The following is a 27,929-nucleotide window of genomic DNA, read 5'->3' on the forward strand; positions in this document are numbered from 1 at the left end:
GCCTTGTTTCCTTAGCTACCGCAGCCAGGAGGTGTTTCGGGAGGTGGCAAGCAGCTAGGAAGGGAAAAGGCTGGGGAGAGGCTGGGGAGCAGCCTCCCTCCTGCCTCCATCCCAGGGGCTGCCCTAGGCGGGCGGTTGCCCGCTCTTTCCTTGTGTGGTCACTGAACTGCTCAGACATCATTTTCTGGGTGTCTGGGGCCCAGTTTGAAGAAATGCTGAGCGCTCATGGCTGTGATGGAGGTGAGTGCAGAAGGGCTGCTGTGCTGTGCCAGCAGCAGGAGAACCACCCAACATCCCTGCATCATCGCAGGTTTAGTCTCCTCAGGTGTGAGCTTCCCCCACTGGTCACAGGGATGAGAATGAACTCGTTCCTGCTTCCAAAGCATGAACATAATGTAATGAGAAAAAAATATATATCTCCCAGGAAACAGGTAATTCTGTCCTCAAAACAGTCTGCAGGCAAGGAAGCCTTGTGGATGTGGATCTAGGGCTGTGCAGAGGGCGCGCTAACCCAGCACTGTGTGCAGGGCTCCTCTGCCCGACCCACGGTGTGGTGAGAAACCCCACTGTAATGCACACACATGGGGTGCCCCGTGGGTGACGGTCACCTCTGCCCATGGTCCCCCTGATGGACCAAGGGAGGGGAGCTGGTGTTCATTCACTTGGGAGCAGGGCACCCTACCATCTCTGCTCGGGTCCGCCAGCTCTGCTCAGGGGTCAAGATTTCACCCGGAGCCCCGCTGATGCTGCAGGACTGGCGCTGGTGTGTCAGGGTGAGCGGGCGAGCCGAGTGACTTCACCCCCTGCGTGTTGCTGGAGCTGAAGGAGACGGAGAGATGACAGCCCTTGTTTTTTTGGGCTAGTCCCTGACACGTTACTCATGCTGTTTGGGCTGTGGTAGCTCCTTGGAGTCACGGCTCGGGGACACAGGTCTCATTTTCAGCCAAGTTTTACCCGAAGGCATTGCGTTGAAGCCTGCCTGCGCTCCGCACGGCTCCAGCAGCGCCCAGCTCAGCAGAATGCCAGCTCAGAGGCTCAGCCCTGAGGAGCTTTAAGGGAAGGGGAGCTTTTAGGGCCACCCCACGGCCCCGGCAGAGGCTCCGCAGCACCGGGGAGGCGGCGGGGAAGGAGGCGGAGGGGAGCGGGCGCCGCAGCGGGGCGGGCGGCGGGGCGGAGCGGAGCGGCGGCCCCGGCCCCTTCCCCTTCCCTTTCCCCTTCCCCTGCCCGTGCCGGGCCGGGCACCCCACGGCCGGGCAGGGAAGGAGGGGAGGAGGGAGGGAGGGAAGGAAGGGAGGAAGGCGGCGCTGCGCAGAGCCAGCGGGAGCGGGGCCGGGCCCCGGGCAGGTCAGTGCCGGGCGGGGGGCGGCCGCCGGGGGGCTGGGGAGGATGCTCGGGGCCGGGGGGGATGCGACTTGTTGGGGGGCAGCCCCTGGGCCCCCTTCGGGGCGCTCCAGGCACCCTGCGGGGCTGCTCCTGCGGGAGGTGTGCGGGCAGCTGGGGTGCTGAGCTGCGGGCTGCAAGACGGGCAGCGCACCCGGGTGGCTCTAAGCAGCGCCTGGGCGATGGGTGGCTGCGGCCCAGCCGCCTGCGGGGGCTTCCCCGAGCCTCCCGAGCAAGGTGGGGGCAGCCGCAGGGAGCCAGCCGCAGCCCCTCCGAGCGCCCGTGCTGCTGGCCCCCGCTGTGGTGAGATGCCACCCGCCGCTGTGTCATGCCACGGCTGCTGCTCCGTCCCCGCGTCATCCTGGGCACCCAGGCCAGCCGCCACACCTGATGGTGACGGAGATGCTCCGTGCTAGCAGGGGAGCCTTGGCTTCCCCTCCTCTCCCCATCGCACCCCCCAGCATCTGGCCCCAGCTGGAAGGGCTGTGGGGTCGCTCTCTGGCCGAGCTGCTGTCCCCCAGTTCACGACCACAGACAGATTTGCCCACAGATCGAGGCCTTGCCATCCCCTGTCTCTCACGGCCATGGTGCTGCACCCCCCCCAGGGTGTAATTCAGAAACCTCCCAGACACAATGGGTGTTATCCAGGAGAAAGAGAGACCTTTGTCTGGCCGAAGGATTTTTTTTTTCTGCATGATCATCTTTTTGCTTTTAACTGTTTATCCGCCATCCCCAGGGCTGATCTGCGTGCCTGCCTCTCCCCTTGCAGAGAGTTCACTGGGGAGAGGACGCGGAGGCAGGAGGTGAGGGGGACACAGGGTGGGCAGGCGAGGTAGGAGCAAGCACCTCGCGCTGTGGCAGCCTGCCCTGCCTCGCGCTGGGGTTTTACGATGCTGTGACGAGCCCGGCAGCCTGTCTGAGCAGTGGAGGGGAAGCACCCTGTGCCATTTTGGCTGCCAAACTGGCAAATGGTGTTTGTCCAGAGGAGAGATGGAGGAAGGTGTGGGAGAAGCACGAGGCAGAGGAGAGGCCCTGAGGCCGGACCGGCAGCCGGAGGGGCAGGTGTTTCCCCCTGGCCACCTGGGAAGTGGTGCCCGGGGCTGGGTGGCAGATGGAGAGGGAGGCAGGGGCAGCTCTTGCAGGAAGGATTTGTCTCCAGCAGCCTGGCAAACAGCCCTTTGCAAACAAATGAGTAATAAATAAAAGCGTGGAGGCCGCCCGACCCCTGCAGCCTCTGACTCCATAGCACATATGGGCTTTTCCGGCTTCCCTGTAAGCTTCAACCTCTGCCTGCTCGCCACGGCAGCATCTCGGCTCCTGTCTTCCTGCAAGCGCATCTGAACACCCTTCAGCCCCCTTTTTTGCATGATAACACTCGGATCCCTCTGTATTTGCTCTCCAAGGCACCCTGCCAGGTTAACCAGTATGTCCCCGGTTCGGGTGCTGCGGGGGGCACACAGCGCTGCTGCCTGCAGTCCCTGGGCCCTCACAAACAGACGCAGTCCTTCTGCCACGCGGACTGGTGGCCTGAGGTAAAGGGAGCGGGATTCAGAGCCGAAATCTGAAGAGTTGTAGAGGGAGGAGTGTTGCTGCCTTGAAATGTTCCTCGTAGGAAATACCCCCGTCTTAACAGACTGTGATAGCTTTACCAAAGCGGCAATGAGAGGGAGAGATGTTTCTAACACCCACCAGTGAATTCAATTGATATTAAACTAATCAGTCAATCACCTAAACTCTTACGAAAACATCACTGTGCTTGCCGTGGAAATGCTGACTCCTCGATGAGTCCTATAAACACCAAAGCCTTCTGCAGTCATCACTTCTGTGTCTGGTGAAACAGCTCTCCTTACCTAGTTTAATTGCTGTAAATATATTTAGCGTACTTAGGCCTAAGTTTGAAGAAAACATTGCATCGCTTATCTGCTGTGCTCAGATCGGGAGCAGTTTCGCTGTGAGATGGTTTCAGGAGAAGCAGTGGAGCATATCTGTGCTCTCTGGGTTGGTTTCAGCTCCAGCCTCAATTAGCTCCAGCTCTTCATTATTGCATTCAGTCCCTAAACAGCTGTAAGACCCCCAGCAAGAAGGTGTCTCAGCACTTCTGAAGATCCCACGTGGCATCTACCTACACTTTAAGGTGCCTTTTAAAAACTGCCTTGAAGTTACTGCTGCTCGGGCTGGTAATTTGATTGCGATCACCCGTTATTAGGTGGCAACAATGGCCTGAGTTTACTCACACCATTATAACAATGTGAATGACCAGGGCCAGGTAGCTGTGCACTGCCATTCCCACAGCTGAGGGCACGATTGTTGGTGGCTAATGGGTGCGACGGGGCAGGGCGGATCCTGCACGGCCTCTACAGAGGCAGGAGGAGGTGGGATGGAGAAGCTGGGGATCCCTGAGCTCCCCTTGCCCATCCTGCTGCCCCAACCCCTGCTTCTTCTTCCCTCTGTGGTGGTTCCTGCACCTCCTCACTGGGTTTGGTTCCCCTGGTGGTCCACCTAAGCCTGAGCCCCCACCTGGTCCTGCTTTGCCTGTCCCGGTGCGGCCCTCTCAGCAGATGGCTGTATGGGTGGAGGAGCTTCATCCATGCTAAGGGCTGCAGAGCAAACCTCTTTGGCTGAGAAATCGCATTCCTAATTGAAATTACTGTAATGTTGCTCAGCCTCTGGGGAGCTTAAATGCCACTGTAAGGAAGCGTTTCAGCACCAGGGTCATTTGTGGAGCTCCCAGCACCGCCTCCATGAGAGGCTGCGGGTACCACTTAGGCCAAGGAGGAGTTTCTAAAGCTGTTGTAGTTTGATCTCAGGTAAAGATGTGTTTAAAATGGAGTACCAGAGCAAAGTGGGAGCACGTGAAAGCTTTGTGTGACCTGAGTCCCCTACATGCTTCCTCATGATTGCTCAGCATCGATGTCTCGTTATTTGTAGATAGTTTGTGGGTGAGCTGAGAGGAGGGCAGGGTCTGAGTGAGCCAAGCTCCACTGCACCCCCGAGTGCTAAAAGGCAGGGTGTGAGAGGTGGGAAAATACATCTTCATGTACTTCTGAGTTCCTCCTAAGAGAGAGTGGAAAGGGCTCCAGCAGGGTTCATTTTATTGTTAGCTGGGAGGTGGTGGGAGGCAGCTGGGGACAGCTTGGGACAACAAGCCCCTGGGTGTGCCACGTTGGATGGTGTGGGGGAGAGCAAAACTCAGAGAAGGTAGAGGTGATGCAGTTGAGGGAACCGTAGTTTTGGAAGGGTATCTGGGTGCTGGTACCTGAGCTGAGGCCTGGGGACCCTGTGTTAGCCAGTCCTAGGTGATCCTCCATAGGAGGTGGCAAAGGCTGAGGTGTGGAGACGTGGTGCTAGGGCTGGCAAGCTGAGGGGGTCGGACTGGAAGGTCTCCAGAGGTGCCCCCCAGCCTCAACATGTCTGTGATTCAGTCACCGCAGTGTGATCCCCAAGGATTCCTAATGGCTGTGGTTCTTGTGTTAGAAAATGGTGACACATCGCTATTAGATTTCACCTCATTCTTTATTATAAAATTGGTCCCACTATATTGCAGTGGAAAATGAAATTGTATTCAAAATGCAGAAAATAAGCATTGGAAAATGGTTCCTAGTTGGTTAAATAAAACAGCCTAAAATGTATGTGTCCATTTTTAAAAAGTTTATGAAAGCATTATTTGTATAAGTAATGATTTAACAATAATGACTCCATTATAGGAACAGAATTTAATTAGAATTTAGGAGATATAAAATAGAACTGCTGATATGATCAGATCATTTCTGGCTTTTAAGAATTCAGAACTAGCAGAGGTTCTCCTCTCGTGCTTCGTTTTTATTGGGATTGGAAAGGCAACAAGGCTCTTCTGCTTTAATTTGCAGTAATTTTCTGAACTTTTAATAAACTAATCACTGTATTAATTAATTTAAGCTTTCTTTTTTTTTTTTTTTTTTTTTTCTTTAAAAAAGGTTGCTGCAGTCAGAACTGATTTTGGAGTTCATCAGGTTTTAATTCCTGGTGCTTAGGCAGTGAGCATCTCTCTGGCAACAAGGACATAATGCACAAATTTCTACTTATTTTTCACAGATTACAGTGATCTGAAGTCTTAGCATGCAGCTTGTTATAATTTCAAGTTTTGAATTGTCTGTCTTTTAATTTAAAAAGTTTTTAGCTCAGACAAAATGTGATTACTTTTATGTCAGGTATGTTTCAGAGAGCCATGGTTCTTTTATTTGTTCTGGTTCCAAGTCCTCTTTATTGCTTTTTCCTTTCATATTACACTGTTACTAATCTTCTGATCAGGCAGTTTCATTGGGTTTTTCTTTGGGGAGCTTTCCATTGAGTTTAATTTTCTTTCATCCAAGTTTTTAATTTCTTGTGTTTCCTTCCATGAAATTTCATCAAACTCTTCCTCGTTCAGAAACAGAACAAAAACAGCAACAAAGTGAATAATACTAATAACAGCTGCGGCGCTTGTGCCGCCTCCTGAGAGTGTCACATCTTAAAGACTTTTAGAGTAGTTCAGTCATTGCAGGGAAGTCAGGGTGTTATAAATTGCTCAGTCCCAAAATAGGATTATAATCAAAGTTTACAATTTATGAAAAGAATAGAGGTAAGCAAACAGCACTGGATGCGTCGGGAGTCTCCGCTCCACCTAGACGCACACCAGTTACATCAAGTAGCTGATTTTTATGCTCCTAGGCTGATACGTATTCATTACTACTTCTAAAATAAACAGGTTATTATAATTAGCTTCCGGGATCCAAACCCTCCTACTGGAGCATGTGCATCAGTCTCCGGTGGTCCCCCTGGGGGTCTCTGGGGGTCTTTCATGCTGAAGGCTCGTAGTCTTCCTCTCAGGTTTTTTTCTTGTCCTTCCCCTTTGTACTCCTTGGCAGCATGTCAAAAGCTCACACAGCGTCCCGTGCAAGTTTTGTCTTCTAGCCGTCCTTCAGCTTCTTTCTTTCTTCTCCTTAATCTCCTGGCCACCTGGCCAGATATCAGGGGTTTGCATAGTGTCCCATAACAGTCACTAGTTGTTAGCAGTTGTTCTGAAACCCCCAGACATCAGAGGCTTCAAAGAAAGAACATACAAATACAAATAGCTCTCTATTGACACTTCGTGTTGTTAAAACATTCCTCACAGGCCATTCACAGGGACACTGCAGTCACACCTATAGCAGTGCTAAATCAACCACAAAGAAGGCAAAAAGGCTGTAACTGTTAGGAATAAGAGTTCGGAATAACAAAAGCAAATAGGCTCATGGATTTGAGGAATATTTCTGAAGATTTGATAAATTGACTATGATGAGGGGGAGACTGGGACACTGGGAGGAAAGGGAAGAAACCACATCTGTGGGAGAATTAAATTGCCAGTGCAGGACCCAGAGACAGACAGAACTGCTCTCTATTGACACGAATTGTTAAAATATTCCTTTGCAAGGTACAAGAACTATACACATTAACCATTCTGTTTTTCTTAGACTTGTGGTTATACAAGGGTATGTAAGACAGAAGGTCACATTCATCATACCATGCGGCCCTAGCACTGTTCCATACTGACACGAATCAGATGAACATATATCTCACAAGGGGATGAATGCTTCCACGGATATGGTTAAGCCAAGTTATACAAAACTCTGGTAATGGGACTTATAATAAAAATAATGCTGAATATTGCCATGCCATAATTGCTATGCCACGACTATAACTGTACTTGTGCTCCAGGGTAATCATTGGGTTCAGGATCAATTCATCCCAGCAGCTACACGTGAGAGGAATTCCTCCGAATACCTCCCAGTTTATTCAGACAGGCCCTGCAGCCAAATTTGTGAGGTTTCTTTCCATCCAAAATGAGATGAATTTCTGGTCCTGGTGAAAGAAGTGTTGCTGCTGGTTTCAGCAGAGAGAGGATTTCATTGTACACGTGATGGGGCTTGGTATTTTGGGGGACAGCCTGATGGTAGGGGGCAGAAGAAGGTTCCATATGCCCATTGCCTGCAGCATTTAAAGGGTGGTGGGCGCTGTGAGCTGGGCTTGGGGTCTGATCCTGCTCTCACTGCTCAGTGCCCGCTCCCTGAACAGGAGCCCAGGCACCAAGGAAAGCTCTCTGATCCCCATGGCTCAGATAGATCTTGAGGAGAGATCAGTTGTGTCAGCAGGCTGCTATCATGCTGCCTCACCCAGCTACCTTGCACGCTCAGCTCAGGTTTGCTAAGCCAGCTGCAGGCTCTTTGTGTTTGTAGGTGGGGAGATGCTTCCCAGAGCTGGATGGAAGCAGTGTGCACAAACTGCCCAGTACCTCCACCCCAAAGTTGGAGCTTGGGCTGGGCCAGAGCACTCCAGCTGCTGCGAGCATCCCTTGGTATCAGCGCTGCATCCCTGAGCCTCTCCCAAAACAAATGCAGAGCCTGTCTGGCCTCTGCTTGGCCTCCAGTTGCATCTGAGCTGTGCAGAAGCTTGCAGTGACTGTGTCTGGGTCGCTGCTCCCTGCCTGGACCCCCAAATCTCTTTGACCAACTGCATTCCTGGTGCAGGTGCTGCTGAGCAGGGCGAGGGGCTGCCAGCCTTCCCCAGCGCCCACCTGGTGAGGCAGTTCTGCCTGTGGGGAAAGGCAACCTTGTGTGGAGAAACTGCGGGCAGTTGTTGTGCCTCCCTCCCCTAAAACTGGCCATCTTGGCCTTCTCCCTGGTCCCAGACAGCCCAAGGGTGACTTGTCCACAGAGCCTCCCCACTGCTGGGCGATGCTGCACCTCCTGGCCCACGGCTTCTCTTCCTCCCAACACCTCGTCCCGTTCCCAGCCCAGCCGCTGTACGTGCCCAGATGAGACACTTCCTTCTCAACCCAACGGGAAATCAGCCATTTCTTCTGTTTTCCTCTGTCACATCTGTTACTCCCGAGGCCCCTGTGCTGGCTGTGTGCCGCAGCTGGGCAGCGGGCATGGCCGGAGCAGACATCTCATCCCCTTCCTGCTGCCTGGGGATGCGCTGACGTTCCCATCCCAACAGCCCCTGGATCCCCCTCTGATCTCTGGTGCTCCAGGGCTGCCCGGCTCCCCGTGTCCCCTCTGGTTGCAGGGTGGGCACGCGGCTGGGGCAATGCTGGGTGGCTGGGGGATTCCCCTGGGGAAGGGGGCACATCGGTGATGGGGACGAGCTGTCTCGCCGGCGCACCCGGTGCAGCAGGAGGAGGCCAGAACAGTGCGTGCCTTATGGAGCCACGGCTGCAGCTTGCTGGAGAGCCACCTCCCTCCGCAGCAGCCGCTTCCCGCTCATCTCATCTCCCCCCGGGGGCTGCAGGAGGCTGGGGGACTGGCTCAGCCTCCTCCCTTCTCCCTGCTCAAGGACCAAATTCATCCGTGCACTGGGGGAAGGTGTCCATTTGGTGGGTCCTGCTCCCTTCCCTACGGATGGGTCCCCAGGGGACAGAGGTGGCTTTGGGGGGCATTTTCTCTCCTTGCCCTCACCTCCCAGGCTGCCGTGTTCACCATCAAAGGCTTCCCCTTCCCTTTGCAGCCCTATTGACCCAAACCCCTAGGCTGAGAGCTAATCCCTGCAGCGCGGGCGAGGCTGGATGCAGCGACCGCGGGGCCGTCCCCGTTGTGTAACCCTCCGGGGCGCAGCCTCAGCTGAGCTGCCAGCTCCCACGCGCTCGGGGCGGTGTGATTCAGCCCGGTGGCTGGTGTTACCCAAATCTGCTTGGGAGCTGGGCAGAGGTGGGAGGAAAGCCTCGCCGGGGCCAGGTTTGGCAAGCGGTGTGCCTGTGGGCTCCCGCTGCAGCCCAAATCTCACTCTTTGTTCCTGGCAGCGAGCACAGGCGATAGAAAGTGTTCTAGCTCTGCAAATGCTCTAAAATTGCATCTTATGTGAGTGTGTGTGTAGTGCTGTAATCCACAGCTCTCGGGAAGAAGCTTTTGTGCTTGCAAAGAGGTGAGCTGAGCAGGGCAGGAGGGTTTCTTTGCTCTGGGAGCAGAATCGGCTGCAGGGAACATTGCAGATGCTTGAACCTCAGGAGAAAAGCCCAAGGGGGCAGCTGGCAGCAGCCGGGGGTGGAGGCCTCCCCGGAGGGCAACACGCAGGGAGGTGGCCAGGGAGAAGGGATGAACGGGACCAGTACGATGCTGCCCACCTGAGACCGGCCCCATGTGGATGTGGGGTGAGGATGCTCAGGGCTGGCTGTGGCTGATAGGGGCAGGGTGAGCCCAGGCAGTGCTGGGGGAGCTGTGATGGCTGCGCTTGGTGGTCCTGGGGGTGAAGCCCCATAACAGTGGCTGGAGTGTGCCGTGGTGGGATTTGGGCATTCAGACAGGGGTTCCTTTGGCTCCCCAGCCTCCTGGTGTTGAGGGCTGCACAGCCACAGGCGCAGTCCTCGCCTGGCCTCTGCCCCGGGCAGGCTCCCTGCCCTCCCCGGTGCTGCCTGGGGCTGTGCCGGTGGCTCCAGATGGAGAGAAGTCTCTGGGCAGCCGGTGGCTTTATAGAAGGCAGCACATGAAACTCCCACTCTCCTCGCCACCTCCCACCGCTCTCCAAGCAGCAAAAGGAACCTGGGGAGGGAGGAGCTGCTCTCCTGCCTTTTCCTTTTCCGCATCTCCAGAGACCGCAGTGCTCCTGGTACCCTTTGGTCTAAGAACTGCAGCTGTGACCTGCAATGGGCCTGGACACAACCACTGTCATTTTCCGTACGGATTTCCATGAGGGAGTGTTTTTCCAGAGGAGGTAGCACTTTCCTCCATGCCTGCCTTGACACCCTCATCTCTTTGAGCATGGTTACCTCGGCAGGGGAAGCGGTAATCTGCCTCCCGGTGCCCGACCTCCCACAGCAGCCTTCCTGAGAAGTCTTCCTTGGCTTTTGATGCCAAACAAGAGCAGTACATGCTGGTTTGGCTCTGCCCAAACACAAGTGGTTGTGTAAACCCACTGGTTACTGGGTTTACAGGTGATAAAGACCCAAGGAGGACCCTTTCCTGTGGCAGCTCTGTCAACATGGCCTTAGGTTCACTCGGTGCTTCGCACATCCCAGGCATGGCGCGTGGGGCTGAGCATCGTTACTGGGGAAACCCAATGTGCACAGCAGGGCATTGGGGTGTAAAGCACACACAGATTATGTCTCCTTCCTGATCACACACACGTGGAGGAGGAATGGGAGAAGAGCTGCTCTGCCCCTGGGGTGATGTGTCCCTGCACAGGGTTCCTGAATGTGGTGGCAACCCGCCGCTCCTGAGAGCAGGGCCTCAACCGGCTCCCCAGAACAGAGCAGCGATCCTCCCCCTCTGGCAGGTCACGGCGCTGAGATGGGGAGTGTTGGTGGGACAGTTTGGGAGCAGTGGGTGAGGAGGTGGCCACCACCCAGGGGAGATACAGGGACAAGGGACATCCTTGGGATGGGGCCTGTGCCTGTTCTCTGTGACACAGCGGCCATCCTGCTGCTGAAGGGACAGTCTTCTGCTGAAAGATCGTCTGTGCCGTGGCCTCAGCAGAGGGCAGTGCTTTGAGGCTTGGCATAAAGAAATCTCCCTCAATTTTACATCTGAGAAGTAAAATTGCAGTGCCCTGGGGGCAATGTCCTTAACACTGGCCCCAAGCCCCTGTGGTGGTGTCACACACCAGCTTCTCCTGCTTGCCCAGCTACGATCTCAATCTACCATTTCTCTGTGCTCTCTCCAAGGGGTTTGAGGACTCTCCTTGTTGCTCTTCCCATCGCGTTTTCACATGGTTGATGTCCTCCGAGCCAGAGGGCTCTCTGTCCCCAGGCGGTGAGACGTGTCACCTGGCTGAGCTTCGCCTGCCCCACACAGGACATAGGGGCGGCCTTCCTGAACCTCCCCAGGGGCTGGAGGGGCTAGAGGCTGCTACAAACGTTGGGAGGGAAGTGAAAAGATCTTTTCTTGGGGCTTCCCAAAGTGGTTTCAGGAAGGACAGCAGGCAGTGTGAGACTGGCTGATAGAGAGACACATGGAGGGGCCAGGGAAAGGAACAGCTCGCAGGGTGCTGGCTAGTGCAGTGCAGACGGATGCTGCTGGTGGCAGAGGCAGCAGCACCCGTGTAGGATCCTGCCTCGACAGGAGCATTGCCAGAGGGCTGGTGCCAGCCAACACCATCCCAGCAGCCATGCTCAGTGGGTTTCCAAAGGCAAGGGACAAGATGTGACGGGGTGAGCTGTGCCAAGCCAGCAGCATCCTTGGCTTGGAGGAGCCTCAGTGTGTGTGGCAGTGGTGGCAGGAGAGCGAGGCCCCACTGAGGCCTAGAGAAAGGGCCATGGAGGTGGCCCACAGCGTGTACACTGAGCTACAGGGACAGGGAGGTCACCGTGCCCTTCGGTGCCAAAGCTGCCTCTGCCAGGCTGTGCTGAGCTCAGCACAGGGTCTGGATGAGACTTCCCAGCCCGAGGTCCCGAGTCGTGCTGAGTTGGGTTTCCTGCCACCAGCAGATGTGAGTGGTCCCCGTCCTCCCCAGGCAGGACACAGAGGCTGAATGAGCACAGGCATACGGAGAAACTTGGCTTAATCAGCTGGGCAATCCCAAGGCTTTGTTTTGGTGTTTTGCGACTCCAGCTTTCCATGAATACCCTAGGAAATGAATTTGCTGGCAGGGTGCTTAAAGGGAAAGACACATTTTAAAAAAAATTGCATCCACATGAAAGAAAGCCTTTATATTTAATTGGAAATCTGATTCTCTGGATCAGTGCCCACCCAACCGGAGAGGAGAAGCAGATGCTGGTGTGTAAACAAAGCAATCAGGGCAGCGAATATTCAAGGCAAACCTTGTGCGCTGCAAATGGTTCCCAGAAATCATCCAGCAAATCACTCTGAATGGCCAATCTGATAAATCCGCTGCCCATTCACAGCCATCGCAAAGAGGAAAAGCAATGATTGCCTTTCCTGTTATTCTGCATGTTTCCTGACCCTATTTCTCCTCTAACTCAGACCTTGATGGGTTAGGCCACATATTCTGCTTTCTGCCTCTCTGTTACTGCTTCATTTTTCCAGCTGCAGCCCTGCCTGCTCCTATGTTTCCTCATGTGGCTGTCACTGTCACTGCCTGGGCACAGTGCCTGCCCGGGGGGATGCCTGCCTACAGCTGGCACACGGAGGCACTGGCCCATGCACAGCCAACGGGGACCCCTCACAGCACCAGATGTGAATACACTCACCCTGTTCTGTCATTCACAACCATATCTCCTTCACTGCCCTGTAAAGGTCAGGAAAATCCCAATGGCAGGAAGGTGCCCTGCCAGCGGTGTAGCTGGGACTAGGGGCTGCTCTGCTGATTCAGGGCTTGGCTGGACCTCTCCGTGCTGTTACCGAGTGCTGCAAAATGCTGAATTGTCTCATAAATTTAGCTTGGGTGTGTTAACAGCAGCTTTAATCTGACCTACAGCACCCAGGTGACCTCTCACTGTGTGGACCTCTGCTTTGTAAGGTGTCACCTTCAGTTGGAGGGGGGTTGACCACATCCTACAGGTCTGAGCTCAGGCTGTCACTGGTGCACAGGAGCAGCGATATCCTCTTGCCATTTTTGCTGCATGCGCTGTTCCTAAGATATTTAAGTGATTTATTTATCTGGTTGTTCCCAATGGTTATTTTAATGGTAGTGCTGCAGCTATGAAACTTGCCTAAGCTTGTCGACAAACAGCACCATAAAAGGTGAGATTAGCTGGAACAAATGGTCCAGAAAGGTACCGGTTTGGGTACCTGGGGGAGAAGGGAACAGGGAAAAGGCAGGGAAATGAGCTTGAGAGCAGCTTCAGAGGAGCTGTGAGTTGCCACAAGGGCAGTTTTACAGGACTGAGCACAATGTGATGGCTCCTTTGGGCAGTGCGGATGGATGTGCCCAAGAGAGGAGCCTGGGGGCTTCAGGCCTCTCCTGCTCCTGAAATTTCTCTGCAGTTAGACTCTGGCATTGAAAAAACAATGGTGGGGAGACAGGGACCAGCTGGGCTGGGTGGATGAAGGTTTGCATTTAACAGGCTTGTGGACAAGAGAGCTTGGAGTGGATTGACCAGCAGCATCTCCAGGAGAAACCCATTGCTTTTGGCCACCAGGAGCAAAATATAATCAGCTACTGGGGAAAGAGGGCAGCAACAAGAGCTTCAGAGGGAAAGCCAACGTGGGCCAATTTCCACGTCAATTCCCCTCACCTGCCATCCTGTGGCAGGATGTTCCTCCTGGGAGAGGGAACACGGTGCCAAGAAACAAGCTGCAGGATCCTACTGCTGCATCGTGGAGTGGTGATGATAGAGGAGGGACCCAGGGGTTGCTAGGAGTCTCCTTGATTATTTGCTGAAGGTCCAGCAGCTCCCTCGGTCAGAGACACGCTGTTGGTGTTAACAAAAAGGCAATGAATTATTTAGCAGCTGAAAATGCCAGATGGTGATGGCTCTGCTGTTTACACGAGGAGGGGAGGGAGGGAGATGTGCACATGGGCAGAACAGATTGAGAGCACCCTGTAGGAAAGGGACGACCCTGGCCACAGGCCCCAGTGGCCCCCGTGGTTTCAGAGCCAGCTGACGTCTCTGTTTAATTCAGAAACTGCCAGCACCGAGACCGGTTCTTAAGCTCATGAAGAGAACCCTGAGCTCTCAAGAGTTTGGGTTGAGAATCCCTTGGGAATTCTTGGTGTCCACCTGCTTGCATTTGTCAGGCTGTCAGAGCCTTTTTTTGTCAACTGTGTTTGAAAACCTCTCTTCCTCAGTCTTTCGTTTCCCTGGATGAGAAGGTCAGAGACACTGTGTTGGGCCTGTACCTCCATCAGCTCCTGCCCAGCACCCCTTCCTACCTGCTGTGCTCAGCAGTGGGATGGGGTCTTTGGTCCCCTCAAGAGCTTTAGGAAAGTACTGTAATCTCCTCGGCTAGGAAGCTGCGTGGTCTAAGAGAGAGAGGCTGAGGCTACAGCAGCGCACATAAAGCCATGTGCTATTGTAGTCTCCCATCTGTCACACTGACACATCGGAAGCAAATGTTTCCCAACAAAAGCAAAGCCATGTAGAGCTCAGGAATATCCCCTTTCTGGGCTGAGGCACTCTGTGCGTGCTCTTTCTGTGCTCCCCAAGGACCGCTCAATCAGGTTTCCTTTGGTGTTGAAGCAGAGTTGATCCTGTTCGGTTTTGATGGGAAAAAACACCATAAACACTTCGCATATCCAGGTCCCTTGAGGTGCTGGCTGGCTGTGTTTGCATCCTCCGTCACTGCTTAAACAGACCGTGCCTCTTGCGCTTCATCTGTCCTGTCCATGTGGACGATGAGCATCCTGCAGCAGAGTCTCTGTTGTCTGGAATTTAGATAAAAATGCAAAGCTCACAGGAGTCCATGCTAATGGGCACAAGTGGGGTTTCGTGTGGCCTTTGCACAAGCTGGGGTCACAACATTGCAGCTCAACACATCTACAGGGCAGGGCACCCCTATAACTCCTCACACACTCCAGACAGGCCAGGAGGTGTTGTCAGCAGCACAGGTCCTCAGGAACAGAGACACAAAATAGCTGAGGTTGGAAGGGACCCCTTGGAGGTCACCTCTGAAAGCCCCTGCTCAGGACAGGGTCAACTTCAAAATTACATTCGGTTCTTCCCCTAATCAGGGCCTTCAGCCCTCTGGCTTTATCTACCTATAAAGCACTAGGCATCCTTTTTGGAAGAGGCATTAGGGACCTAACTGGCTGCTGTAGGGTGTCTGTTCCCAGGGGCCCAGGTACTGTCGGTTTGGAGAGGATCCTTTCCCCCACCACATGGTGGTTGGAGATGTTTTGGAAGCAAGCCACTTCAAGCATTTCCTACCAGTGCCGATGGCTGTAGCCTGTGCTATCAGCTCCCAGAGGAAAGGGGGGAAGTCTAAAGACTTCAGGATATCTTGGAGGGAGCAATCCTGCTCTGGTGGAAAGGGAGAAGGGAGGCCCCACAACTCTCGAATCACACAGACCGTGATGCTGAGGCCTGGAGGACATCCCACAAAGAGGAGCTCTGGCTGAGGGCAGCGAGGCAAGTGCAGCCCCAGCTGCCTGTTGCTTAACGTCGTCGTTTCTCTCATTCTCAGAAACTCAAGCAAATGCTCTGGCTCCTCGTTCCTGCCTGCTGACCACACCAGGGTAGCCATGGCTCAACCCAGCCTCCAGGAGTGAGGGGGAGAGGTGGAGAGAGACCTGTCTCAGGTATGATGGAGGCATCCAAACAGCGCGGGGTTTCATGAGCGTGGGGAAATGACACGAGGCGGCTGTGAGATTTGTGCAGCGACACCCTCTGCCTTCTGTCCCACAGCCCTCCCCTGGGAGGGACTGGGATTAGGGAAGCACCAAGGTCACCTGCCAGCCCTTTTCAAGCAAAAGCTGCCCCATCCTCACCCATGCCCCCGTGTTGCAGGCCGAGGCCCCGTGACGGCACCAATGGAGAGCGTGTACTCGGTGGACCCAGCGCCGGACGGTGCCGGCCCCACCTCGCTGGACGTGCTCAGCTTCTTGGACACCCTGGTGAACAGCACGGAGGAGCAATGCTTCAGCGCCCGCTCCCGCAGCACCGTCCTGCAAGGGCTGCCCTTCGGTGGCGTGCCCACTGTGCTCGCCATCAACTTCATCCTCTGGCTGGTGAGCAGGCCGTGAACAGGGTGCTGTGTTTGTGGGCAACACTGCCCATGGACCTCCTGGAGAACGTGGGGTCAGGGCTGGAACGGCCTCCCTGGCCAGTAAACCCAGTTCCCCATGTCCCAGCCTCTCAGAGGAGGCACCCCTGGGAGACCAGGAATAGCAGGTGGTGGAGGTACACCTGCAGTGTGTGGGGCCACGGGGGTTCACCTGTGCCATGTGGTGTGTGCTGTCAGCCCCCAGCAGCAGTGGTGAGATCGTGGAGCAGGAGCAGTTTGTCCTGAGGCGAGAGTTGTGTACGAGCATGAAAACGGGAAGGAGGGAGGTGGCCAGACCCCATGACAAAACCCCAAAACCCTTCACCTTCTTCCCTTCTCCTGCAGCTTCTCCTCCTGATCTTCTCCTGCCTTCGGAAAGCGGCTTGGGACTATGGGCGCCTGGCGCTGCTGATGGACAACGATAGGTGAGGAGGACACAAGGCCACTGTGGGTGAGACCAAGTGACGGGGCGGCCCCTGGAGGAGCCCCAAGGGTGCTGCTGTCCCCATGGGCTAGGGGCGATGGCCTGGCCACCCGTGCCCAGAGGGACCAGCCTTCCCAGCCAGGGGGCAAGGGCACTGTGTGCTGCAGGCGAGGGAATGCCCAGGCCAGCTTTGAACCCCTCCTGCAGGTTCAGAGCTGAGGCTTTGCTTAGGGACAGAATTTTAAGGGAAGAGAAAAAGAAATAGGAACTGTTACCCAAACAAGTTAAGCAGTACAGCCAGACAAGGACTGAATTAAAGCCGTGGCTGCACAGCCCCACTGTCTACTTCTCCAGGAGCAGCTGCTCAATATGAGCATCCTTCTTTGATCAAAAGTCCTGACCTGGGTCCTGGACATCATCCTAACCCCATCAGTGGTTTGTCCTAATCCAGGCAGCAGTGGTGGCCAGCAGCACCTCTAATCCTCTCCTTTTCCCCCCATGTCCACAGCAGCCAAATCACTCCCAGCACACAGAGCTCCTGTGAGTAATGACACAGGGAGTCTGGTGACGGGGCTCTTGGTGCCAGCAAGTGCCCTGTCCTGGGAGAGAAAGTGGCCTGAGAGCTGCTTTTGGATAGCACCAAGATGCATCCCCCCCTCCTTGCCCCCTCAGGAATGTGCAGAGCTGGCCAGAGGAGGGGACAGGGGAGATCAGCAGCAGTAACACGTGTTCATGTCACTGAGGTGGCCCTCCCCTGGCCCATCCATCAGGCTACGTGCAGAATCCCACAAAAAAAAAAATCCTGTTGCCATGGTGAAAGCAGCACCTGGACGAGGTTTCTGAGTAGGATGTGCTGCTCGAGCAGGGCTCGCCCCAGGCAACAGCACAGCTTCCTTTTGGCAGGCGGGTGCACGCAGGGGCTCTGCGAGGCTGGGAGCAAGCCTGGCAAAAGCCCCACTCCTGTCTCCCCCTGCCAGCTTCTCCTGGGCTTGGGCTCTGGAGCCAAGCGTGGAGGTGAACGGGGGTGCTTCTGTTCACTGGGGTATCACATCTGCAGCCCCAGTGCAGGATGCGTGGTGAGGGACATTTCCTGGGGTGCAGGTGCTGTTGTAGCATCCTGCCTCCCCTCCTCTTTCACTTTATCTAAACTCACCTTGCGTTTGGGTCTGCACGGCCCCACAGCGGCCAGGCTGCTCCCCGAGGAAAAGCTCAGTGCGGGGCTTCCCGTGGGTGCCCTCCCTCTCCTTTCTGCTGCCTCTCCCCTGCCTCACTCCCTCCTCTCCTTTCCTCCCTCCAAAGCTTGACGTCACTTTTCTACGGGGAGCAGAGCGAGAAGGAGAAGTCCCCGTCGGAGAGCAGCCCCCTGGATGCCGACAACAAGGACGTGGTGAGCTCACAGCCGTGGCAGGGACAGCCCAGAGCTGCTCTTGGCTTTCCTGGGTCACTTCATCACAGTCTGGGGTGTTCCCAGGGCACTCGCTCCCGGTGACACCACACAGGCAGCCCCAAGCTGCCCCCCAGCACCTCCCTGCCAATGCCACGAGCACCAAGAGCCCCCTGCATCCTGCATCTCCCCTCTCTCCACACAAGTGCATCACTGTGCTGGTGTCTCTTTTTCCTCTCTGCAGCATCAGGCATAAAACAGGTGTTGCTAGAAACAAGCAGGGACCGACGCATTCTGCTGTTTGTTTCTTTCTTTTTTTCTTTGTCAACAAAAGTTCAGGAATCAGTCACTGTTGTGGCTGTGGAAAAAAAAAAAAAAAGACAGAATTTATTAAAAAAATAAAAAGCAGGAAATTCAAAGAAGCAAAATCCTTACGGGTGGCTAGAGGACTAATTAAAGGCGTGGTACTGGGTGCTCTGGGCAAATGTATATTGCTCATCAAAAATAACTGAGAAAGACCAAAAAAGCCAGCATGGCTAAAGAGCAGATTAAGAGAGATTAATAGATGTAAGAAGGCACCCTTTTAAAAGTTAAGCTGTTCCCAAATGAGAAAAATCTGAACTCTGCCAAGTTAGGTGTAAAATGCACTCAGAGGAGCGGCAGAAGAGTTTGAGGAGACATTTGTAGAAAGCTTAAAAACAAGTACTTAAATTCTTCAGACACATCAGGAACAGGAAACATGCCAGAGGGCTTGTGGGGCTAACAGATGTTGAAGACAGAAAAGGATTGCTTGAGAAGCAGAGTGTGGCAGGAGCTCTGCATAAAGCCTCTGTGTCTGCATGCAGTGAGGAGCAGCTTCACCCCCGGGTAAAGCTGGGGAAAGAGGAGGAACGAGGTGTCAGCTCTCCCAGGAGGGTGAGGGCACCCCACAGGGTACTCCCTGGGCACCTGCCTCCGGCCAGTGCTGCAGCCAGGCTGCTGGGCAGCCCCTGGGTGCTGCCTCTGCTCAGCCCAGAGTGGAGCCCCCTCAGACCCACACCTGAGGTCCGTCTCCATGTCCTGCTCATCCCGACTCTCTTCCCTTCCAGGGCTTCTGCTCCTGGCTCATTTCCATCTACCAGATGAAGTAAGTGTGAGCCGTCGGTGTTGGGGCTGTGCCCAGGGAGCTGGTGCCTGCGGGTGGTGGCCCAACATCCCTGCTAAAACATCCCCTGAGGAAGAGGGCAGGGGCTCCCCTCTGCCTGCCCCCCGTGGCTCTGCTGACCCCAGGCTCCTGCCCCAAAGGAAAGGGCTTCAGCCTCTCCTGATAGGAGAGATGGCAGCCTGAGGGCTGTTTGCTTCCCCCATTCCCTCTGTGCCTGAATCCCACATACCACAGGCAGGATGCCACGAGTTTGTGTGGGTGATGTGGGGCTGGAGCAGCCCCACAGTGAGCCCCAGGGTCCCGGGGGCGAGAGGAGGTGGTGCTGACAGCGGTGGGGAGGCACCACCAACACTCACCCCCTCCCCTCTCCCCTAGGGATGAGGAGATTCAGAGCAAGTGTGGGATCGACGCCACCACCTACCTCTCCTTCCAGCGGCACCTCCTGGTCCTGCTGATGCTGGTCTGCGTGCTGTCCGTGGCCGTCATCCTGCCCGTCAACTTCTCGGGGGACCTCCTGGGTAGGTGCACCCGAGTCTTGGGGTGGCTCGGGAGTGTAGCACAAGGACAGTGCTGGGCGGACAGGGAGCAGAGGGACCCCTTTGTCAGGGGTAGGGTGGAGGAAAAGAAAGAGGCAGCAAGCTGTAGGGTGGCAGGGCTTGCTGGGGTCCTGGGAGGTGGGAGGAGAGGAGCGAAGAGGGGCCACAGGCACTGTTTGCCCTGCAAGCACTGAGATGCGTTGTGCACTGGCTTCCCATAACCTGCATGTCCTCTTCCCCTGCAGGACACAACCCCACACACTTCGGCCGGACAACCATCGCCAACATCCCGACACAGTACGTGGCTCCCGCCTCAGGGAGCACCGACCCGTGACGGGCAATGGGCTGTGTGAGCAGCAGGGCATGCCTGGGAGACCGTGTGTCTGTGGGCACTGCCCGCAGCCTGGGTGTGCTGCCTGGTCTGCAGCCCTGGCAGCTGGCTCAGGGAGGCCTGGCTGGGTGGCTGGGGTGGCCACGGGTGAGGTGCTGAGTACCAGGCTGGTCCCTGCGCAGCAGCGTGAGCTGATCTCGGCCTCTCCTCCTCCAGGGACCGTCTCCTGTGGCTGCACAGCATCTTTGCCCTCATCTATTTCATCCTCACCATCCTCTGCATGGCTCACCACTCCATCCATCTGGAATACAGAGAGAACGAGAAGGTGAGCGATATTCTCCCCACAGCCACCACCCCGCCTTTCTCAGCTCAAACGGACACCTTGGAGCGTGCTTTGAGGAAAGGATGGTCCAAGCACGTATGGAGAGCTTTAGAAACAGCCGGGGCCTGGGCAGACAGGGAAAGACAAGGTTGTTTTTCTCCTGCTTCTGGAAAAAGCCTGGCAGCCTGCAGGCAAATTTCCACTGTTGCCTTGTCACCGAGACGCAAGCTCGGCTGCATCTGGCTGTCTGTGGGGTGGCTGTGTCCGGCTGTGTCCCCGCAGCTGAGGAGCTCTGCAGTGACCCAGGCTGCAGGGCTGGCAGTCAGCGCCCTCAGGCTCTCCTCTGCCTCCTGGCGGGTGGGACATCCACCAGGGGACCAAGGCTGTGGGTCCTGCACCTCCCTCTGCCCCCACCTGAGTGCAGGATGGTTCCTGAGCCCGTTCCCTCTGCGCACATCCCTTCCCCATCTGTACCGCAGCAGATGTGGCCATGAAGCATGATCTGGTGTGAGCAGGACAACTGCAAGATTCCTGTGGGCCCCAGCCCCATCCTCTGCCCCTTCTCCTCTCCCAGGTCGCCCGGACATTGATGGTTACCCACATCCCCAAGGAGATCACAGACCCGTCCCTTATCATCAAGCATTTCCAGTGAGTAGCTGTGTCTCGGCAGGACGTCCCTGTCCTACTTGGGCTGCCTGGAGCTGGCCACGAGCTGCCCCAGGCCCGGGAGGAGAGGCTGTCCCCAGCCTTGTCCCCCAGTGCCACTGTGTCTGTGTGCCCGCAGCGAGGCGTATCCCAGCTGCACCGTCACCAACGTCCAGTTCTGCTTTGATGTACGCAAGCTGATGAAGCTGGATGTGGAGAGGTGAGCGCGTGGGGACCCCGCAGCTGTCCGTCAGTCTGTCTGCGTGATGCAGGCAGCTCCCTGAACAACCCTCCTCTCATTCTGCTTCCCGGCAGGCGCAAGGCAATGAAGGGGAGGCTGTACTTCACCACCAAGGCACAGAAAGAGGGGAAGATCATGATCAAAACCCACCCTTGCGCCCGCATCTTCTGCTGCCGCTTCTGTGGCTTTGAGCAGGTCGGGTGGCGTGGGCAGGGCTGCGGGCAGCGTGTCCCCAGCGCGGGCAGGGCTGCGGGCAGCGCGGTGGCTGGCCCGTGCCCCAGCCCTGGCTGCTCCTGCAGGTGGACGCCGAGCAGTACTACGGGGAGCTGGAGGAGAAGCTCACGGACGAGTTCAACGCTGAGCGCAACCGCATCACGCTGAAGCGGCTCGACATGGCCTTCGTCACCTTCCAGGACGAGCGGATGACGGCCGTGTGAGTGCCCTCGGGCCTGCTGCTGCCAGCACGGTCCCCGGCCTGGCAGTGCTGTGGGATGGGGTCATCACCACTGGGGAATGAAGGGGACATGGGGCACCTTGCTGGCTCCCCTGGCCAAATCCAGCTGACGGGTCTGTCTCCGCTGTGCCTCTGCTGCCTGCAAGGGGCTGCAGGGCTCGTGAGAAGCAGGGGGGTCCTGAGCTGTCAGTTCAGACCTGACCCCAGGCTCCCTCCTGCAGGATTTTGAAGGACTACAGCCACATCCACTGCCGCAAGCACCCCCAGCAGTCCTCCGTCACCACCGTGGTCAAGTCGCACCACTGGGGCGTGCGCTACGCCCCCGCACCCAACGATATCATCTGGTGAACCCCCGTGGTGGGAGGGACAGAGGGAGGAAAGGAGGGCGAGCAGCTGGAAAGGGGAACCCACGCCGGTAGCTATAGGACTGCACCCATGCCCAGAGCTGGCAGAAGTCACCAGTTGTGACCGGGGTGATCACCCCACGGGTGGCAGGGCTCAGCCAGACAAGGTTCGGGGTGAGTGCCAGGCTTTGATTTTCCTGGCTTGACTCCAAAGCCTCCTCAGAGGATGGCACAGACCCTATTGTGGTCACACCCAGCCCTGGGGGCTCTGCAGTGGTGATGCAGCAGTGCAGGGAGAAGGGAGAGAGTGGGCTCAGCGCAAGGGCTGCGGGGTGGTCAGCATGGGGAGCAGGACACAGAGCTGGAGGGCTGGGCTGGGAGACCCTGGACACATGTTTTTTTCCTCCACACCACGTCCAAGTCATCCTTTCTTCTCCCAGGGAGAACCTGTCGGTCCGTGGCACATCCTGGTGGCTGCGATTCATCCTCCTTAATATCTGCCTCTTCATCCTCCTCTTCTTCCTCACCACACCGGCCATCATCGTCAATACCATGGACATGTTCAATGTCACACGGCCTGTGGAGAGCCTCAAGGTACTTCCCGGGGCCCTGCACCAGCCTTCCTGAAGGGTCTGCATTTCAGCACTTGTCCATGGCAGGGACAGAGCCCCAGCTCGGCGCTGGCCCCTGTAGATGAGCCATCAGTGGGATGGGCGTTGATGAGGGGCAGGGAGAGCTCCCGCCCCTGGGTGTCCTGTTCGTGTGTGTGGTTCTAGTGGCAGAGTCCTGCCCCCTGGGCATACCTGAGCATCGGTGCCTGTGTCCATGGGGAAGGGCAGGTTGGTGTTCCTGCAGGAGAGAGGTGGGAAGAGCTCAGGAGCTGTCAGATGCTGCCAGCAGCACATTGCCTTCCTGCTCACGGACCCTTCCTGCTGGGAGGGCTCTGGGGCTTGGTGCGTGCCCATGGTGCACTTGGCTGTTCTTGAGATCTTGTCTCCTGGAACCAGCGTCCCTGCTCAGGGAGGGGATGCTCCACGTGCATCTGCCCAGGGAGCTGCCTCCAGCACAGTGAAGCAGTGGCAGCATGGGCAGGCTCAGCTTGTTGCTCCCTGGAGCTGTCAGGGTCCTAAGAGGGTGTTCCCCATCTTTCCTACTGCAGAACCCCATCATCACCCAGTTCTTCCCCACGCTGCTGCTCTGGGCCTTCTCTGTCTTCCTGCCGTTCCTCGTCTATTACTCGGCCTTCTTCGAGTCTCACTGGACAAGGTAACGGGGCCCTGCACTGCCCAGGGCTGCTCAGGGTCATGTTGAACGGGAGGAATTTCAGTAGGACCCATCAGACCCAACCTGCGGGGAGGCAGGCTGTGGTGTGGGAGACTCCACAGAGCCCCATGGACGTTCCCCTGGACAAAGATCCAGTTCATACTCAAAGGAGCCACTTCCTTGCTGAACACTTTCAAACGAGTACAGGTGGAGCTGGCTTTAAGCTGGGTCTGAAGAAGTTTGCAGAAAGGATGACGTGATGGTAGGCTGGCAGCAGCAGGGCCCTGGTCCTGACCTGGGAAGCACATCCCAGCTCTCCATGGTGGGCATGCAGGTTTGGGATGCTCAGGGTCTCATAGCAGAGGAAGCATTGCCCAGTTCCTACAGTTTGCTCTCTGTCTTGACCCTCTGCCAGCCCAAACCCCTGTGCCTGCTCTGCTGACCTCTTGCAGGAGCATTGCCACCACCTGCCACCCTTCTCTGAGGGGCAGGAGGTCCACCCCTGACTCCACACAGTCTGGGAGAAGTTCTGCAGCACCCCAGTAGCTGCACAGCTCAAGGGCACGTGGCATCCTTGAGCTGGTTTCAGCTCCCTGCTGAAGACCTCGATCCAGCCCAGCCTCCTCTCACCCTGCTTGCTGCCTTGCCACTGAGGAGTGCAAAGTTCTCTTTTTCCCCCTTTCCCCAGGTCAAGTGAGAACCAGCTCACCATGCACAAATGTTTCTTCTTCCTGGTGTTCATGGTCATCATCCTGCCCTCGCTGGGGCTGACCAGGTAAGGGCCAGCGGGCAGCCTGGGGTCACGCTGGGCTCCTCTCCTCTGGTTGAGGGACAGGAGCTGTTTCAGCCACTGATGACACATGGAGGCTGGATGCTCCCCACATTGCTCTGCGCCCCCCCTTCTTTCTGAGCTTCTCCTCTGCTCCCCCTAGCTTGGACCTCTTCTTCCGCTGGCTCTTCGACACGCACTTTTTGGACGAGGCCGACATCAAGTTCCAGTGAGTACCGGGCTGCTCCCCAAGACACGGGGTCCTACGGGGCAGAGCCTGGCGCCATCCCCACTGTCCTCTCACCCTCCTTGTCCCCGGGGCAGGTGTGTTTTCCTCCCAGACAACGGTGCTTTCTTCGTCAACTACGTCGTCACCTCCAGCCTGATCGGGACGGCCATGGAGCTTCTGCGCATCCCCGGCCTCCTTGTCTACACCGCCCGCCTCTGCCTCGCCAAGTCCGAGCCCGAGCGGCTCCACATCAAGCGGGTGTGTGGCCACAGGCACCTCCATGCACACACAGCTCCCGGGCACGGCAGGGACGCTCTGGGGAAGCTCAGGTTGTCCCGGTCCCGTGGGAGGTTTGTGTGGTGAGCCACCACACGAGGTGTGCTGCTGGCCCTGGCCCTGCGGGGCTAAGCGGGGTGAGGCAACCCTGTGCTCCCGATGAGGCAAAGGCAGTAACGGCGCTGCTGGTTGTGCCTCAGAGCCAAGCCTACCAGTTCCAGTTTGGGTTGGAGTACGCCTGGACCTGCTGCATCTTCTCCGTCGTCATGACCTACAGCATCACCTGCCCCATCATCGTCCCCTTTGGTGAGTATGGCCCTGCTGTCCCCATCCGTGCTGAGAATGGCTTGTCCCAGCCTGCAGGAGCGATGTGGGGGCTTCCCATGGGAGGCACGGCCGCCAAACACCCCCTGTCCTCCTGCCAGGTTTGCTCTACATGCTGCTCAAGCACATGGTTGACCGGTACAACATCTACTACGTGTACATCCCCACCAAGCTGAACCAGCGCCTCCACGTCGCCGCCATCAGCCAGGTCGTGGTGGCCCCCATCCTCTGCATGTTCTGGCTGCTCTTCTTCTCTGTCCTGCGCCTTGGTAGGGAGAGCTCGGGGCTGTTCCCTTCCACTTCTCAGGGTCACCAGACTGAAGCTCTGGGGGATGAGCTTCACCCCTGAGTTAAGCACAGGGGTATCAGCTATTGTTTGGGGCTGTCAGAGCTCACAACACCCCCAGCACGCTCCAGCCTGGGGCTCAGCATGTCCTTGGAGGCTCACGTCCTCACCCTGTGTCTCTCTGCCCTAGGTCCCACCCGCCCTGTCACCCTCTTCACCTTTGTGGTCCTCCTCTCCTGCATCATCTTCTCCTTCTTTGGGCTCTGCCTGAAGAAGCTGCAGCCACGGAAACCATCCAGCTACCAGGTGAGCGTGGGCAGCCCTTCCCTCCTCCCGCCCCATGCCCCCTCAGTCCCCTGGGGTGTGTTTGCAGTGAGGGATCTGGGGGTTTGGCTGCACCTGGATCAGACCAAGGGCTCAGGCACCCACACGGTAGCTCCCCGTCCCTGGATGCACCAGCGCTGGGTGGTGCCGTGGTTAGGGACATAGGCAGCATTCCTGGCCCGCTTGGTTAAATCCTGGTTTGGCTGGGATTGAGCCTGGTCCTGCTGCGGAGGGGCCCCTGCACGGTGTCCCCAAGCTGGAGCTGCCCCTGGCTTTCCCCTGGCCCCTTGCTGCGGCTTCCTCCCTGCCTCCCCTCCCCAGATGTCTGATCAGTCCGAGGGCGCCTTCAACGATGCCGAGCGCAGCAGCGTCTCCTCCACCCCCAACTCCAACGTGAGTACCCCCACCCAGCCCGACGCAGCCCCTGGCTCACTCCCAGCCCAGGGGATGCGCCCCCTTGGGCCCAGCCCCTGGTCCCTGACCCCCCGCTGTCCCCCGGGGCAGCTCTTCGTGGCCACGGTCCTGCAGGAGCCTGAGCTGAGCCTGACGCCGGCGGCCTCCCCGGCACACCAGTCCTATGGCACCATGGGCAACCACCTGGAGCCGGCCGAGGACGGAGAGGACGGGGGCCTGCAGAGCTTCGAGACGGAGCTGGAGACGGTGGAGGGCGAGTACAGGACGGGCCCCGTGCTGGAGAGCCAGCCCCGCTACCAGTGAGCAGCCCCGCTGCCGGGCTGAGAGCCGAGAGCAGAGGACGTGCAGGGGGCAGGAGGGAGCCCGCCCGCGGCCCCCAGCTCCTCGCACCGCCCCTGCTGCCAGCACCGACGGGTGCCCACTTGGCTGACGGCCCCACGCACGGGTGATGCCGGACAGGGGGGCAGCAGGACTGATGGCAGGGGGGTCCCCAGCCCGTTCGTTGCGAGGCGGCGTGGCCCTGCAGTCCCAGAGCAGCTCGGCCGCCCTGTACCCCCCTGGCCCTGTCTGCCTCTGCCAGCCCTGGGTGGGGGAGAGGAGGTGCAGCCCCGTGGGGTGAGGTCTCCCGACAGACCTTACTGCAAGGAAAGGAGGGCGGCCCTGCCTGCAGCCGCATGTCCTCTCGGCCACGCCAAACCTTTGCTTGCCCACCCGCTGCTGCTGCTACCCATGACGGCTGTTTTGCTCCTTCCCGTGGCCCTGGGTGCTGGCTCCAGCCCCCAAAACCACCCCCAGGGCTTCACCGATCCAAGCGGGGGCTGCTGAGATGCTCGTGCTTTGGCCTGCGTGAGTGCACGGGGCTGGAGCAGCTCCTCCTGCTCCCACGCCTGCCTGAGCACCGGCTGCCCTTCCTGGGGGCAGCCTCCAAACGCACACCCCGCTCTCCCGCGGCGCCGAGCCCCCCATCCTGGCGGGGTTCGCCCTGCCCTACGCCCTCCCTCTGCTGCTGCAACGTGCTTGTGCCCTCGGGTCTTCAGGGATGAGTGTGTTTCGTGGCCATGACAGCAGCTGCCTTTTGACGGTGGCTCCCATCCTCCTGCTCCTGCTGCCCGTGCTCCCCCTGGGACAGGCCATGGGGATCTGCACGGCTCCATCCCATTGCAACAAAGACAGGGGTGCTGGCAGCACCCAGGGGCAGTTTCTCCCCACTCTGCCGCTGTGATATGGGGCAGAGGTGGGGGAGAAAAGCTGGTGTGTGCCTGTGGGTGATGCCCAGGACCTCGCCTGGGATGTGGGAGAGCTGATCTGGGTCTTCCTCCTGCAAGGGGGACTCATGTTTGCATCGCAACATGGTGGGTGCCCTGTCCCCCACCCCTGCCCATCCCCAGGGGTGGCACAGGGGACAGGTGTGCAGGGGACAGCACTGTGGGGACACCCCGTGCCACTTCCCCTGCCCAGCATTACAGAGGCTGTCGGGTGTGGGGGCAAGGTGTGCAAATCCTTGGGGGAGTCACAGGCAGCCCAGCAGTGAGCCGTGGGTCTGAGCTCCCTGGACTGGCAGCCCCACCGACCCCTTGCCCCTGCATGCTCAGGCAGTGGCCGTGGCACCCAAAAAACCACCTGGCAGGCTCCTGGATCCCAGACATCCTCGCCACTGCTCGTCCTGGGGCTGCCCCGGATGGCAAGATGCTGGTGGCCCCGTCTGGCGGCTCGGTGGCCTCTCTCTGAGGGGCAGCAGGTACCGTGAGCAGCACCGTGTCCCGGGGAGCTCGGGCTCCGGCTGCCCTTGGCTGCCACGCTGTAGGAATGTGCCAGAGGTCTGTACCTTCTCGTTATTTATTGCTATGACCGTGCCTTGAATAAAATGACTTCACCCAGCCGCTGTCTGGTGTCGTCACCCCGTGCGTCCTGCCTGGTGAATGGGCTGGGAGGGATTTTTGGAGGTAAAGGGGAAGGCACAGAAGCAGTAAAGGCACAGGAGCAGAGGAGCACCCCGCGGTGTCACCTCAGAAGGGCACAGCCCTTGGCACTGGTCCCCTGCCCATCTTTCACCATTCCCCCACAGTGAGGGGCAGCCCAGGGCACCAACAGAGAGCCCCAAAGCTGACCTGGCACAGGCTGCCCAGAGGAGCTGTGGCTGCCCCATCCCTGCAGGTGCTCAAGGCCAGGCTGGATGGGGCTTTGGGCAACCTGGGCTGGTGGGAGGTGTCCCTGCCCATGGCAGGGGAGTGGAACTGGGTGGGTTTTAAGG

General features: G+C 57.5%; 1 protein-coding gene across 1 annotated transcript; it reads left to right on the plus strand.

The window, feature by feature from the left end:
* The first annotated feature begins 1,311 nt into the window (after nt 1-1,311).
* On the plus strand, nt 1,312-27,555 carry TMEM63C (transmembrane protein 63C). The gene is made up of 24 exons (XM_032188623.1): nt 1,312-1,344; nt 15,390-15,504; nt 15,713-15,933; nt 16,314-16,393; nt 17,692-17,779; nt 18,865-18,902; nt 19,296-19,438; nt 19,702-19,753; nt 20,004-20,112; nt 20,684-20,757; nt 20,894-20,974; nt 21,070-21,190; nt 21,295-21,428; nt 21,671-21,793; nt 22,234-22,387; nt 22,953-23,059; nt 23,745-23,831; nt 23,989-24,054; nt 24,150-24,312; nt 24,531-24,636; nt 24,756-24,923; nt 25,131-25,246; nt 25,586-25,657; nt 25,769-27,555. Exons 3-24 carry the CDS (start codon nt 15,736-15,738, stop codon nt 25,979-25,981), a joined length of 2,493 nt encoding a protein of 830 aa, XP_032044514.1. The 5' UTR covers nt 1,312-1,344; nt 15,390-15,504; nt 15,713-15,735; the 3' UTR covers nt 25,982-27,555.
* Nucleotides 27,556-27,929: the final 374 nt, after the last annotated feature.

Source organism: Aythya fuligula, chromosome 5 (genome assembly GCF_009819795.1).
Source record: "Aythya fuligula isolate bAytFul2 chromosome 5, bAytFul2.pri, whole genome shotgun sequence".
NCBI lineage: Eukaryota > Metazoa > Chordata > Aves > Anseriformes > Anatidae > Aythya > Aythya fuligula.